Below are 14,664 nucleotides of genomic sequence, written 5' to 3' on the forward strand. Positions count from 1 at the left end.
CCTCTGTGTATCCATTATCTCCTAAGAACTCTATAGGTGTTTCCTTTGTGATCCAGAGACTAGATCTCCAACATTTTGCCCTTATCGTTCTTTTTTCTTTGTCGGAAGCATCTTTCTCAAGGTTGCACTTCCACTTCTTCTGTAAAGCCTTCTTTATTCCCCTACATCTGATTCAAGCACATCTTCTCTGGGTCCTGGTAGTGTCCTACACATGTGTACCTCCATCAGACTGTAATGAATAGCTTGCTTGTCCGTTTTGTCACTAGACTATGAGTTCTTAGGAAAAAAACTAGCTGTGCTGTCTTATTTTTAAATAGTTGAATGAGAGGTAAGCATAACAGTGGCTTTTCATTCCTTTCAGAGAGGATTGCTCTGCAGCTAGTGTGTACAGCCCTGAGTTAGTCATTGTTTCCTGTGCCACTGAGTTCATCCTTTCCCTCCTTTGTCCATCCACAAGAATATGTAAAGTTATTCACACATTTTTTTCATAGATTACTTATATTTACTTTTGGAGGCCTAATTGTATTCACTATAGTGGGGAAAGAATATCATTCTTTTACACTTGATTTTCATTCCTGATGACCAGTACCTTTATTTGCATTATCCTAATGTCCTGTACTTAAAAAAGTACTCAGGTAAAGTTGGTAAGAATTTTTTTGGTATGAAATAAGGTAAACTGTTCAAATATTTTCATTTAATATGGCTAAATTTGATATTTACATATATATATATATCTTTTTTCCCTAAAGAGAAAATTTTAATTTTTACTGAATATTATTAACATATTTACAAAATCCAACACATTTCATATCCAGAAATAACTGCTGTTACAACTGTCCTTCTAGATGCTTAGAATATTATATAAAATGTGTGTTATTTTCATGAATCGGTTATTAGAAAGTATATTATCCTTCTGGTTTTCCCTTAATAGTATATTATAAACACTTCTCATCATTAATGCATACAAACACCTCCCCCAAAGTGTTCTGATGGATGACCATTATAATTTTTAATGTAGTTTCCTTTTGGTGGATGTGTATGTTTTCTATTACTATTAAGAAGCAATATTGTGCTGGTGAATAATTTGTATGGTACATGTTACATCTTTGAACACATAATGATTTTATAAAAGTAAATTCCTAGAAGTGGTAGTTGTTTTTCCAAGGAAGCAAGTATTCAGATTAATGCCTGATTTTGTTTTTTTTTTAACTTGTTGTTATACTGTGTTTTAAGGAACTGAAATAAAAATATTTTGTGAACTTTGAATAAAATATTTTTACTAGTACATTCCCCTTAGCAGAGGAGCTGAGAGTCCTAGGTTAAGGCCAGACTTTTGAAAAAATACAGAATTGCTAATAACTTTCCTGGAAATAATACCAATGGAGTCTGCCTATTTGGAGGGGCTCTGATGTACAAATAGACCAGTGAAGGGCAGAGGCATCTCTTATTTTTAATTTCCTATTTTGATGTGGGGAACTGATGCTAGGAGGTAGGCAGAACCCACAAAGAAAGGAGGCTTTGGGTTGATCTGTTCAAACAAAAATTGTAAGCTTGGTTTCTAAACCTCAGGTTACTTGTGATGACTCTCTGAATACACTGAACCTGAGTGTCTGGAATTATTATGCCCTACTTCACAGGTAGTGAGGGGAAGGGAGCGCCCTATTTTGCAGCCAAGACTACTGAGTTCAGAGGAAAATTTAGATTTGGGGTGGTTGAGAAAAGAAAATCAAGGAGCCTGAATTTCTTATGAAACAGAACTTGGTTAACCTTTGAGAGGGATATGAGTTGATACTAGTGTCCTTGGAATTATCCTTTTACTTATGATTTAAAGGGGTTCAGCACTATCAGGTTTATATCAAATTTATATTAGGAGGACAGTATCTACTTTTAGGAGTTGAACAATGTCATTTTTCTCTTCAGAACTCAACAGTTACAATTGAAGAATTTCATTGCAAGCTCCAAGAGGCTACTAACTTTCCTCTTCGTCCTTTTGTGATTCCATTCCTTAAGGTAATTTTTATAGATAACTGCTCAGTGTAATTTATCTTCAACATTCCCTCCATGTTGCAGATCTGCTGCTGATCCCAGGTCTATGCTCTAAATCAAGGTGGTTTGTCACATTTTTGTATCATTTTGGACTGTTGGAGTAATGGAATTTCAGTCTGCAGACAATCTTTATACTTGATGAGAGGAGAATTGCAAAAGTCTTAAGTTGGTGATCTGTATGCAGACACTGCTAAGTAACACACAGAAGAAGCAAGTAGAAGGGGAAGTAGGAGGTGAGTGGGCTAGTCTTGTGAGGGTAGCATGGAGGCTGGGCTTTTAGCAGAAGGAGTAACTGGACACTAAATCTTTTGGTGTGGCCACAGGTTGAAAAGTGTGTGTTATCTGAGGAAGGCTGTCAGGCAAAGGAGAAGCCTTTGCAGCTGGGCCTTACCCTAAACACAGAGGAACATGTGGGAAGGCAGTGTGTACATCTCACCAACCCCCAGTTAGTCTAGCTTCTAGTTATGTTCTCTGGAATTATTATGCCCTTGAACATAATTTTTGGGGCACTGTTCAAAACTGTTGTGCTTACCTGGTAAGTAAGGCAGAGTTATATGTAATATTCCCTGTTAAAAAAAATTTTTTTTAATTTTGAAATAATTTCATGCCCACAGAAAAGTTGCCAAATGATACAGTAAAATTCCTGTCTGCCCTTCACTCATATTCTCCAAATATTAATATTTTATACCATCTGCATTATTATTGTCTACTTTTTCCTCAGGAATGTTTGAAAGCAAATTACAGACATGATATATCTAAATACTCTATAGTGTAATTATAAAATCAAGAAGTTAATATTGATAAAACACTAATTATCCATAGACCTTATTCACGTTTCACCAAACATCCCTCTAATGCCCTTTACAGCAAAAGAACCTTTTTTTTTGGGGTGAGGGAGGTGGGAGTGGCATGTATCTAATTTAAGATCACATCTTGTAAAGTCTTTTCAGTCCACTTTAATCTGAAACAGTTTCTCAGCCTTTTATGACCTTGATATTTTTGAAGAGTACAGGGTAGTTATTTTATAGAATGCACCTCAATTTGGAGTTTTCTTAATTTAGAAATCAGATTATGCATTGTCGGCAGGGATAGCAGGTAAGTAGTATCATTGCACACTGTCAGGAGACATAGATGCTAATCTGTTTCATGATTGGTGACGTTGACTTTGATGACTTGGTAAAGGTGGTGTCTTCCATGCATCCCTACTGTACAATTACTATTGCTCCTATTAAACAATTTTCAAAAACAGGTAACATTATGACTCATACAATTAGAAAATGAACCTGTGTCAAAGATTTTATTTCTTAACTCATTATTTTTTTTGTTGTTATGGTATCATTAATATACAATCACATGAGCAACATTGTGGTTACTAGATTCTCCCCATCATCAAGTCCCCACCACATACCCCATTACAGTCACTGTCCATCAGTGTAGTAAGATGCTATAGAGTCACACTACTTGTCTTTGTGCTATACTGCCTTCCCTGTGCCCCACACACACACATTATGTGTGCTAATCATAATGCCCCTTACTTTCCTTATCCCTCCCTTCTTACCCACCCTCCCCAGTCCCTTTTCCTTTGGTAACTGTTAGTCCGTTCTTGGGTTCTATTGAGTCTGCTGCTGTTTTGTTCCTTCAGTTTTTGCTTTGTTCTTAGACTCCACAGAAGAGTGAAATCATTTGGTATTTGTCTTTCTCCACCTGGCTTATTTCACTGAGCATAATACCCTCTAGCTCCATCCATGTTGTTGCAAATGGCAGGATTTGTTTTCTTCTTATGGCTGAATAATATTCCATTGTGTGTATGTACCACATCTTCTCTATCCATTCATCTACTGATTGACACTTAGGTTGCTTTTTTAACTCATTATTAATGACGAAATCATTAAGGTATTAAAACCAGTTAGGGGAGAATCAAAGAACCAACACATTTCTAGATCAGGGTTACTGATACAAATTTGCAAACAGAAATAAAACTGGCTTCTTCTACAGTGGGCAGGACAAGTCAGTGGGACCTCTGCTGGGCATAATTTTATGCATGTCCATAGACAAGTATTTTACTTTGCTATCAGTTACTCATGACTTGCAGAGTTGTAAAATACCTCAAAGGCAGTGAAAGACTAGAAACAGATGCCATTTTGCTCTAGACTGGGCTTAGTTTGGAAACTTATAACCCAAATCCAGTCCCCACATGGTTTTGTTCAGTGATGGATAGAAGAATGGTTTCCACAGATGAACATTTGTAGTGAATTTGGTAATAGGGAAGACAAATTTGAACCTCAATTAAGCTAAATGTTTTTCTCAATTCACCGCCCACCAAATGAATTCATCCTTTTCATTAGTAGACTGATAATACAAAAACACTATTTTCATTTGTTTTGTATTTTGTCAATGCAGTATTTGTGGAAATTTGTTTTCTTTCTTGTATATGAGTACCCACATAATATCTTCAGTTTTACTTCTTGACTCAAAAAGCCTAAAATATTGGCCAAATAGATAGGCCTCTGTTGGATTGATTCTTTACCTTCATTTCCTAAGAAAATGTAATAGCACCAAAAAGATGGGTCATCTTGCTGAATTCCTGATAGCAGTTTTTTAAATCAGTACGGTTGACCCTTGAACAACGTGAATTTGAACTACATTTGAACTACATAGGTCCATTTATGCATATTTTAAAAACATTTACATACTGGCAATTTTTTGGAGATTTGTGACAAATTCTTTTCTCTAGCTTTATTGTAAGAATACAGTGTATCATACATATAACATGTAAAATATGTGTTAATCAACTGTCAGGCTTCCAGTCAGCAATAGGTTATTAGTAGTTAATAACTGCTAATGGGAGGAGTTCAAGTTACACATGGATTTTTGACTGAGTGGGGGAGTTGGTATTCCTGCTGTCATGTTGTTCAGGGGTCAACTGTATAACAGACAACAGGACGATGCATAGGCCTCAGGTACACAACCTGTGTTGTACTTCTGTTGGGAGAGCATTGACACCTCGGCCGCTTAGTGGTCTGTGGTGCCTCTGTCAGCCCTAAAACAGCTGTGCTGGTTGTACTTGGTCTCTGTTCTGGATATCAGAGCCAGTAGACAGTTATTTCCCCCAAGACTCCAGAATCAAGTATTTGTGAGATTTATGTTAATAGGAAATAATTTGCTTTAAAAAAAAATTCATCAAAGGAGACATGTCACAGATTTAAAGATCTGACATGGACTTTTTTCAGTGAAGTTTTTACAAGATTGGTTATAGAACACCAGACTCTGAAAGTGTCTTATATCTTCAGATTCCCTATTCTTATCTGTTATTTGGAAAACAGCGTGAGGTGGGTTGTTATGGCAGCTGTTTGGCTAGCATTTGTGTTTTTGTCAATTTATTTCCGCTTTAAACAGTCACTAATTATGGTGCCTGCCAAATTAACCCTTCACAATGGGATGACTACTTGCATGTATTAAAACTCTCCTTTCACTTGCTCATCTGTTTCCCTTGGGATAAATACTTCTATTACAAACTGATTCTGAGTTGTTTTTAAATTTAGGGAGAGAAATAAAATTCTTTTTTTTTTATAAAAGGAATATGGGAAAAGTACATTTTATATATGAAGAAATTAGGGTTTAAGTTTAAATATATAAAGGGTTTTTTATATGATTTGTCTCCATTAAAGCTTCTCAAAATTTGAGGAGTAGGAAAATAATCAGTACATAATTAATTGTCCCTTTATAAAATAAGGAAATGTGCCCAACTAGGGTGCAACACTAAGAAACAGATTCTGCCCATGGTTACCTATGTATCCTCAGAGCCTGCTCTTTTGCTTATTAACTTCATTCCCATCACTCCCAATACTTGTTTCAAAACTCCAGTCAAGCCAGAATAATCACCATTTCCAGATTTCCATGGCAGCTCTCACAGAGAACTTGAAGGGAAGTTGGGTAGTGCTATCAGAGATGACATGGGAGCAAAAGGGAGAAGCCAGGACACGCAATGATAGGGGAAAGGGCGAATTTCTCCTATTCCCGTGTCGGCAGCACTAATTCTCTAACTGATGAAAGTCTTCAAAAATGTTTAAGTTTTTTAATTACTTTGTTCAACATTGATCTTTGACTCTGTACTAGGCCACAAAGGTAGATAAAGCAGTTTCTTCCTTAAGGGGATTTACATCTTGTGGCAGGAGGCAAGTCATCCCGTAATCGAAGTTCAGTATAACAGATGTCACTTTACTCATAGAGAGGCATATACAAAGATCAAACTGACCGAAAAGAAGGACTTCTGTTTTGTGTCATCTTGTTTGTGAAAGTCTTTTGAGCTAGTCCTGTTGTGTAGGGCCCACAACCTGGAAAATTGCCTTCTAGCCCCTGTCTCTTCTTTTTAAGGCCAACCTGCCTTTGCTGCAGCGAGAACTGCTGCACTGTGCACGGGCCGCCAAGCAGACCCCATCTCAGTACCTGGCTCAGCATGAACACCTCCTGCTCAACACAAGTATTGCATCACCTGCTGACTCTTCTGAGTTGCTCATGGAAGTGCATGGAAATGGAAAGAGGCCCAGCCCAGAGAGGTGAGAAGAGAAGACCTTTATTGTCCTTGCTTTCCTGAAACCAGTCTATCTGAGCTTCCTCTTGCTTGTGAAAGAAAGAGAATTTGATTACTATGATTATACATAGGTATGGACTCAGATTGCATAGAGTTAGTTTTACTTTCTCCCAACATCCGGCAGCAGAGTGCTTCTCAAATCTGTAGAACTAGCTCCCAGGTATTTTTCAAAGCTCTTCAGACAACTCTGTATACCACTTGTGAGAAACTCTATGGGTCCAGGGCTCTAGAACCACAAGAAAAAAATATTCCCAAGGCATTCTTTCTGATTTGTGAAATCTTGTAAAAGTTTTATTAATTATTGATACTTGTTAGCACTTATTTGTTAATGAATTGACACATGTTAATGAATCACCTAGACTTTGAAGATTAAAATTATTAACTTATTCTGGAAATTTCAGTATGAGAGTCTGCTACAACCTGTGATTAGTCAAGGAAGCAATATTTTAACAGGAAAATTTGTTATAATTGAAGCTAAATGACTGAAAATCAATCCACAGTGTATTAATGATGTGAGCCTTTTTTCTCCCATGTGGGAATTGTTTCTTTCCAATAACTGACCCCCACCGTAACCAATATGACCTTGATCCCTTACTAAACATAGTTGAACCCATCATCCTTCATATTCCTCTCATATAAGAAAATGCTATCATCTCCTTAGTCTCTCCTTGCTTTATGAGATTTAGATGTGTCTGCTTGGTTATGGATGGATTTGACCTCTTTTCATGCTGGGGTAAATCAGTAATTTCATTATCTACCTGGCATCTAAAGACATTTCAGTTCATGTCTCATGTCAAACCTGTCCTTACTGTATTCCTATTTATGAAAGTACAGAGCACAATACATAACACAAAGTAGGTGCTCAGGAAATGTTTGCATGAACAGTTGTGTTCAGGCTCAAATATGTACTTCTGGTTCTTCTGCAGGAGGGAAGAGAGCAGTTTTGAAAGAGACACAATTCCTCCTGAGCCTCCTGCCAAGAGAGTGTGTACCATCAGCCCTGCTCCTCGGCACAGTCCAGCCCTTACTGTACCCCTCATGAATCCTGGGGGCCAATTCCATCCTACTCCTCCTCCTCTTCAGCACTACACATTGGAAGATATTGCAACTTCCCACCTGTATCGTGAACCCAACAAGATGCTAGAACACCGAGAAGTTCGTGATAGACACCATAATCTGAGTAAGTGACATAAACAGCATGGTGATGATTTAAATTCAAATTGAGTCTTTGTTGTTGTTTTTTTCCTACTCGGTGATAAAGCAAAATAATGTCATCGTTGCTTTCTTCTTTTGATAAGACAAGATAGTATTATACATAAAAAAGAATTATTAGAGTTGTAGGGTTTTTGTTTGCATTGATCTCACTTCATACATTGTTACTGTTGTCATTTAATGAGAGAAGTAGGAATAAAGAAATTTTAGGAAATACACAATGAAGTATTTAAGGATAAAGGGTATTACTTATTCACAAATGGTTTGAGAAAGAAATAGAGAATGATAAAACAACTGAGGTAAAATATGAATATTTTGGAAGTCTGAAGGGCATATGAGAATTCTTTGTACTATTCCTACATTTCTGTAAGTCTGAATTTATTTCAGAATAAAACATTTTAAAAATGAAGGAGGAAATATGTAAAATATGTGGTCTTGGAGGTGAAAGTACATGGACAGTTAATTAGGTCAGAAGGTGAGGCATATATAAATTTAAATCCTGGCTTTGCATCCTAACTAGCTGTGTGATCTTATGCAAGTCGTTTAAGCTCTTGTAGCCTCAGATACTCATTTCTAAAATGGAGATAATACCTCCATCTGTGCTGGGTCTTTGTTACATTTGCAATGCTTGGCACATGCACACTCAGTAACCATTAAATTGAGAATGAAACAAAAAGACCCCTAACAAACCTTCCCTGAGATCAGTTTTGAACAGAGCTCTTCATTTTGTACTCATACAAGTTTACTACAGGAGGTTCTTGGGAGTTTACTGCTGAGCAGGTGTCAGAACAGAGAATCAAGGCAACTAGGTTCCGAGGTTTCCCTTACATTTCCATTTGGGGGGTATCCTGTGGAGTAAAAAGTCAATACACACACACACACACACAAAATCATAACACATTTGCCTGTGCCCTTTCTGACTTGTGTTCACTAGCATCTTTGAAAGACTTGGATCACAGTAGGGCCTTGGCTTCATGCAGTAGTAGCTGAGTGATGAGGGGCATGAGCAACTGCCAACATTGACTGAGTCTTACTACTGCTTCAATTATGGTATATGTACATTATCTCATTTATTCTTCATAGCTGCCCCATGTAGTTGTTATCCCCATTTTACAGATGAGGAATGAAGGAACTATGGCCAAAATTACATAACTAGAAAGTGGCAGAGAAAAGATTCAGACTCTGGCTGTCTGATGCTCTAAGCTGGATACATTACCAGTATGCTGTGGTGCCTCCCTAAGCAGCTACTGTGTGTGGTCCAATTCCTTTTACCCTATGTCTCTTTTCATATTAAAAACTAGGCTTGCTATTGATTTCTTCTATATATTCATACCCATTTTTGCCAGTTTAATCTGTTACTTCCTGAGTGAGAAGTAAGCTAAAAGCTAGCTATAAGTGCATTTTGGTCAAATTTTCCTTACATTTCCAACAATTTGAGAAAAATGTTTTTCATCTTGAAGTATTCTACTTGAAAGACTTTAATCCTCTACCTTGATTGTTTAGTTTAGTTCAACCATTGGTCTTCCAGGCTGGCTATAGATTACTTAATTTTCCTGCCTCCTTTTGAAAATGAGTGCCCCAGTACAGTGGTTTTCAACTCTTATCAAACCATCTATTTCCCCATCTTTTAAACAAATATGTTGTAGACCACCCTTCCCTCAACTTTACTCTCCTAAAGTGAAGTTTGTGGATACCACAGCTTACCTTAGACCCATACCTTTAGGATCAACGTCCTAAAATATTCTTATAACATATATATAAGAAAGTATTTTATAATGTGTTAGTGCTCAGGCATGTCTACACAAGTAGATACAATGAATAAGCAGATACTTGCATAGATACAGAATCATTATGGATACAACACCTGTAGCTTCAGATTAACAGTATATTAATGACTCAAATACTGTGAGCAGTGTTGTAATATGTGATACACTTTCAAAATAGTGGACAATTCTTACTTCAGTAAACGCTTGATTCATACAGTCATTGCATTTCTGCAAATTTCACTGTATTTCAAAATCAGACAAAAAAATATTTCCTAATACTAATTGTTTCCAAGGGCTGGTATAGTACCCACTCTGGTTATGGTGATTAATCATTTGCATTGTGCCACATCCTTTTCAACACTTAATATTATCTGGCAACTTATTTTTTTCCCCAAAATGTAGACGTGAAACACTATTTTAGTGAAGATTTTTATATGCATTTATATGCATTGTGTGACTACTTAAAAGTTTAAGTGCCTTTTCATGTTTGTGAACCATCTGTACTTTTGTCTGTGATATACCTATTTCTTCTGCCTATTTTTCTTCTGGGCTATTTTGTGTTTTATAATTAAGTTGTACAAGTTTTTATGTATTCTGAATAGTAATTTTTTTCTTGGTTTTATGTCATTTTGAGAGTCCCCACTCCATTGTGAATCATTGCCTTAATAGCACTCATGGTTGGTATGAATTGTGTGTATTTACTCAGTAGAATTCTGTTACTATATACTCTTCTCCAAATTAAATCTCTAATTTCATGGATCTAATAGGTCTAAATGGAGGCTATCAAGATGAGTTGGTGGATCACCGTTTGACAGAAAGGGAATGGGCTGATGAATGGAAACATCTTGATCATGTAAGAATTTTTTCCTATTTATTAATTTTAATTCTTAATATTACAAATAATAATACAGTATATGTGCTTGAAGTGAACTTAAGCAGAGCCCCAGTATCTTTGCAATAGAAGCTGATTTACCTACTCCTCCCCGAGCTAGAGAACTAAGGGTAATTTCCAAATCTTTGTGGTGGGGTCTCAATTCAGGTTATAACCAAGTCAAGTCATGTAATATAATGATTAAAAAACTAGTTTTGTGAGTTCAGGTCCCAGCTTTGCCATTTCCTACCTTTGCACAGAGGGCACATAGCTTCACCATTTTTAGCCATAATTTTTTTCTTTTTGGTATCATTAATCTACAATTATATAAGGAACATTATGTTTACTAGACTGCCCCCTTCACCAAGTCCCCCCTACAAGCCCCATTACCGTCACTATCCATCAGCGTAGTAAGATGCTGTAGAATCACTACTCGTCTTCTCTGGGTTGCACAGCCCTCCCCGTGCCTCCCCCCACATTACACATGCTAATCGTAATGCCCCCTTTCTTTCCCCCACCCCCTTGTCCCTCCCTTCCCACCCATCCTCCCCAGTCCCTTTCCCTTTGGTAACTGTTAGTTCGTTCTTGGGTTCTGTGATTCTGCTGCTGTTTTGTTCCTTCAGTTTTTTCTTTGTTCTTATACTCCACATATGCATGAAATCATTTGGTACTTGTCTTTCTCCACCTGGCTTATTTCACTGAGCATAATACCCTCTAGCTCCATCCATATTGTTGCAAATGGTAGGATTTGTTTCTTATGGCTGAATAGTATTCCATTGTGTATATGTACCACATCTTCTTTATCCATTCATCTACTGATGGACACTTAGGTTGCGTCCATTTCTTTTTAGCCATAATTTTTATATCTCAAAGAAAAATATTTGAACTGATTGTTTATAGTTCATAATGCATGAGCAAAACCGAAAGTTTCTGCGATGACTGCCCTTGTACTGTTCACCATGTAACTTATTCACTATGTAAGAATTTGTTCTCCATGTAAGAACTTGTTCGTTATGCTTCAGAAGATTGGAGACTGACGAAAATTAGGCTTGGGGTGGATTAATGATTGTGCACTGAGCATTGACTCCCCTATACAGAATTTTATTGTTGTTAACAACCATTTGATCAATAAATATGAGAGACACCCTCTCAAAAAAAAGTACACACTTCCAATTGTAAAATAAATAAGTAACCGGAATATATTATATAGCATAAGGAATATAGTCAAAATATTGTAACAACTTTGTATGGTGATAGCTAGTAGCTAGAATTATCATGTATATAAATGTTGAATCACTGTATTGTACACCTGAAACTAATGTAATACTGTGTGTCAACTACCCTTCAATAAAAAATAATTATCTACAAAAAGAAAAGAAAAAGGAATGCTGTTATTTGAAATCACGGGGGGTTATGATAACATGTAAGGTACTTATCACAGTGTCTGGTATAGAAAAAGTGTTAAATAAAAGGACCTTTTCTAAATACAAATAGACATTAGTATCCTGTTACAGAATATAAGCCCCACTTCTCTATCCCATTAGAAAAGAGGGCTTCCTCCTCATTAAAAAGGGAAGAGAAGATGTAGTATCTGCTTAAAGTGGCTTTTCCTTCTTGGTGATATTCTCCCTAAACACTGTTTATCTGACTGCATTCTAATATAAGTCTCCAGGTTTACCAGATCACTTTTGGTGCGTTTTGGCAGACATATAATGTGGTTTCACTACAGTGTTTAAAGGACCATATTATAATGAGGCTCTGGTTGCTTCAACCTTGAAGAATCCAAAAAGTGTTATATTTTGAAATCCAGAAAAATAAATTATCATTTGTTACACATATTTTTTAAAAGAGTAAGAAAGACTTTTAAATCTAAGTTTGAATTGCTAAATCTCTAAGATACTTAAACGTGCTTTCTATTTTGTCTGTCTATCCCTGATTTTCAATGTTGGTTGTTTGAATGTCCTCATCTCAACTCTGCCTAACTTCCTCTCTGGCTCAGGCCCTGAATTGCATCATGGAAATGGTGGAGAAAACAAGGCGCTCCATGGCAGTTCTGCGGCGCTGTCAGGAATCCGATCGTGAAGAACTCAACTACTGGAAAAGACGATATAATGAAAACACAGAGATGAGGAAAACAGGGAGTGAGTTGGTCTCCAGACAGCACAGTCCTGGGAATGCAGATTCTCTCAGCAATGGTAAGGGGGAGAGTCTCTTCTAAGATGGCAAGGAAGGCTTTATATATTTTACTTTAAAGGAAGATGGTGCTAGATTGTGGAGTCAGAGAGACCCATGTGATTATGAAGAAAAAATGATAAAATATGTCAAGGACTCAGTATCTGGCATGTTCAGGAAACACTGTCTTCCTCTTGGAGAATAAGAATATAATTTTGTTCTGTTTTTAACTCTCTCTATTTATGTGCTAAGTGATGATCCAAGTGTTTGGTTACTTACCAGTCAGGTTGAGTGTACTAGGTCGGTACTCTGATGTACGTCACATTCCTCACAGTAGCTCTGAGAATGTTCACCTCACTTTCCCTCCTCTTTTCCACTCTCCATCCAGGAAAATACCATTTATCAAACTCTGCCTGGAAGACTTCTACAAAGAGTTTTACTATACTAATCTGGGTTGTCCCATTTTGCCTTGCCCCAGCCTAAAGCAGCAGAGGTGTGAACATCTGTTCTCTCAATTCAGGATATATCCAGGATATCACAGCTATTTCCCAAAAATATTCCATGACATTCACCTAGTAACTGAAAAAATGCTCTGTCCTAAGGCACAGCTAAATGAGGGGCTATCTGTGATGAGACTCTTTCTGCACCCACCCACTTCAAGCTCCCAGTTTTCACCAGGGAGAATGAATCTCTTACTACGATAGACCTAGCATGTTCCACAGAAGACAGCTGTTGTTATTAAAAAGACTACAAAAAATAATTGGAGCAAAGACCTCAGTAACTAAGGGATCCCACACCTCCACCCCACCCATAGAGGTGACTCGTGAGCCAACTGTAGATGAGCAACATTGTGTATGATATCTCACAGGGCAAGATATCACAGAATACATACAGTGATGTATAATTCCTTTCACAAAAACTTCGAAGCTAAATCCTCAGGTATCCCTCACATCTGAACCTTCGCAAACATTTCCTATAACAGCTTGGAGAAATATACCCAAAGTTCACAATCCAAATCACAAACCTTTTATCAGTGAGTCTATGTGCGTGCAGTGCAGGTGAGATGACAGGTAGTGCAGAGTGAGCTCTTGTCATGAGTTGCATCTTCCTTAGCCAGGGATGCAGGTCTTGCTGGTAGTGTTTAAATGCTGCTTTGCATTAACCTCTACTCATTTTTTTCACCTTTTGTGTGAGGGTTTAGGGTGACTGTATGTTCCTATTTGCCTGGGACAGTCCTAGTTTATGTCTGTCAGCTGTCTTAATTATTGCTACCACCTCCCTTTCTCTGAAAAATGAGAAAATTGGGATGATGTATTATACTGTCACTCTAGGTTTAGCTCCTTGTGAATCCCAGTGTCTCCTCTCAGATTTCCCAGGGCACTTTCAACCTGTCTGACTCAACAGCATCTTTATTTACACATATTGTACATATTTAGTATTTTTTCCCGTTTATTTCTCTTATAGTACACATTTGTTGCATTATAGAGGGAAAGCATAGTTTATATACTAAGCAAGCATGCTATTCAAAATATGAACCAAAAGGACTCCCAATTTGTTACTGGTCTGCGATGATAGAGGATGTATTGGGTACCATTAGCTTCACTTTCAGAAGAGTCCTCTAACTAAGCAGTGTGCTTGGAGACATAGTTGTTTTGCATTCTGGCAAAAGTTCCATATCTCTTTAGGGACCAATAACAATTTTTAGACCAGTACTTTGAGTAGCACTGTCTTACACTGGGTGATATTCTTGGGCATAGCACACAAACATACTCACCAGTGACTTTTAAATAACTAGATAATTAGTGTTTTAAATGTTTGGGGTTATACAGAAACCCCTGGTGGATTGTTATTGTAGTATTCAGTATTTAAGTGTTTTGGTGATCTGGAGAGATAGACTAGAGACTGGATATCATTATTACTTTTCCCATTTAAAGTAATGGAGTATAGGTTCTCTTTATCTGAAAATTTGTGATTTCAGGAACAGATTTTGTTCAGACAACATGGCA

General features: G+C 37.1%; 1 protein-coding gene across 5 annotated transcripts in view; it reads left to right on the forward strand.

Annotated features, from left to right (window-relative positions):
• The window catches only part of CBFA2T2 (CBFA2/RUNX1 partner transcriptional co-repressor 2), a 179,465-nt gene that overhangs the window by 137,183 nt on the left and 27,618 nt on the right, over nt 1-14,664 (forward strand). For all 5 annotated transcript variants that reach the window (XR_008997934.1, XM_036902540.2, XM_036902541.2 and 2 more), the window contains exons 4-8: nt 1,921-2,010; nt 6,421-6,602; nt 7,564-7,817; nt 10,383-10,468; nt 12,486-12,681. Coding sequence is in view for 4 of the 5 variants with exons in the window: in XM_036902540.2 (XP_036758435.1) it covers nt 1,921-2,010; nt 6,421-6,602; nt 7,564-7,817; nt 10,383-10,468; nt 12,486-12,681 (808 nt within the window). In the remaining variant the exon portion in view is untranslated. The remainder of the gene's footprint in view (nt 1-1,920; nt 2,011-6,420; nt 6,603-7,563; nt 7,818-10,382; nt 10,469-12,485; nt 12,682-14,664) is intronic.

Source organism: Manis pentadactyla, chromosome 5, assembly GCF_030020395.1.
Source record: "Manis pentadactyla isolate mManPen7 chromosome 5, mManPen7.hap1, whole genome shotgun sequence".
NCBI classification, from domain to species: Eukaryota; Metazoa; Chordata; class Mammalia; order Pholidota; family Manidae; genus Manis; species Manis pentadactyla.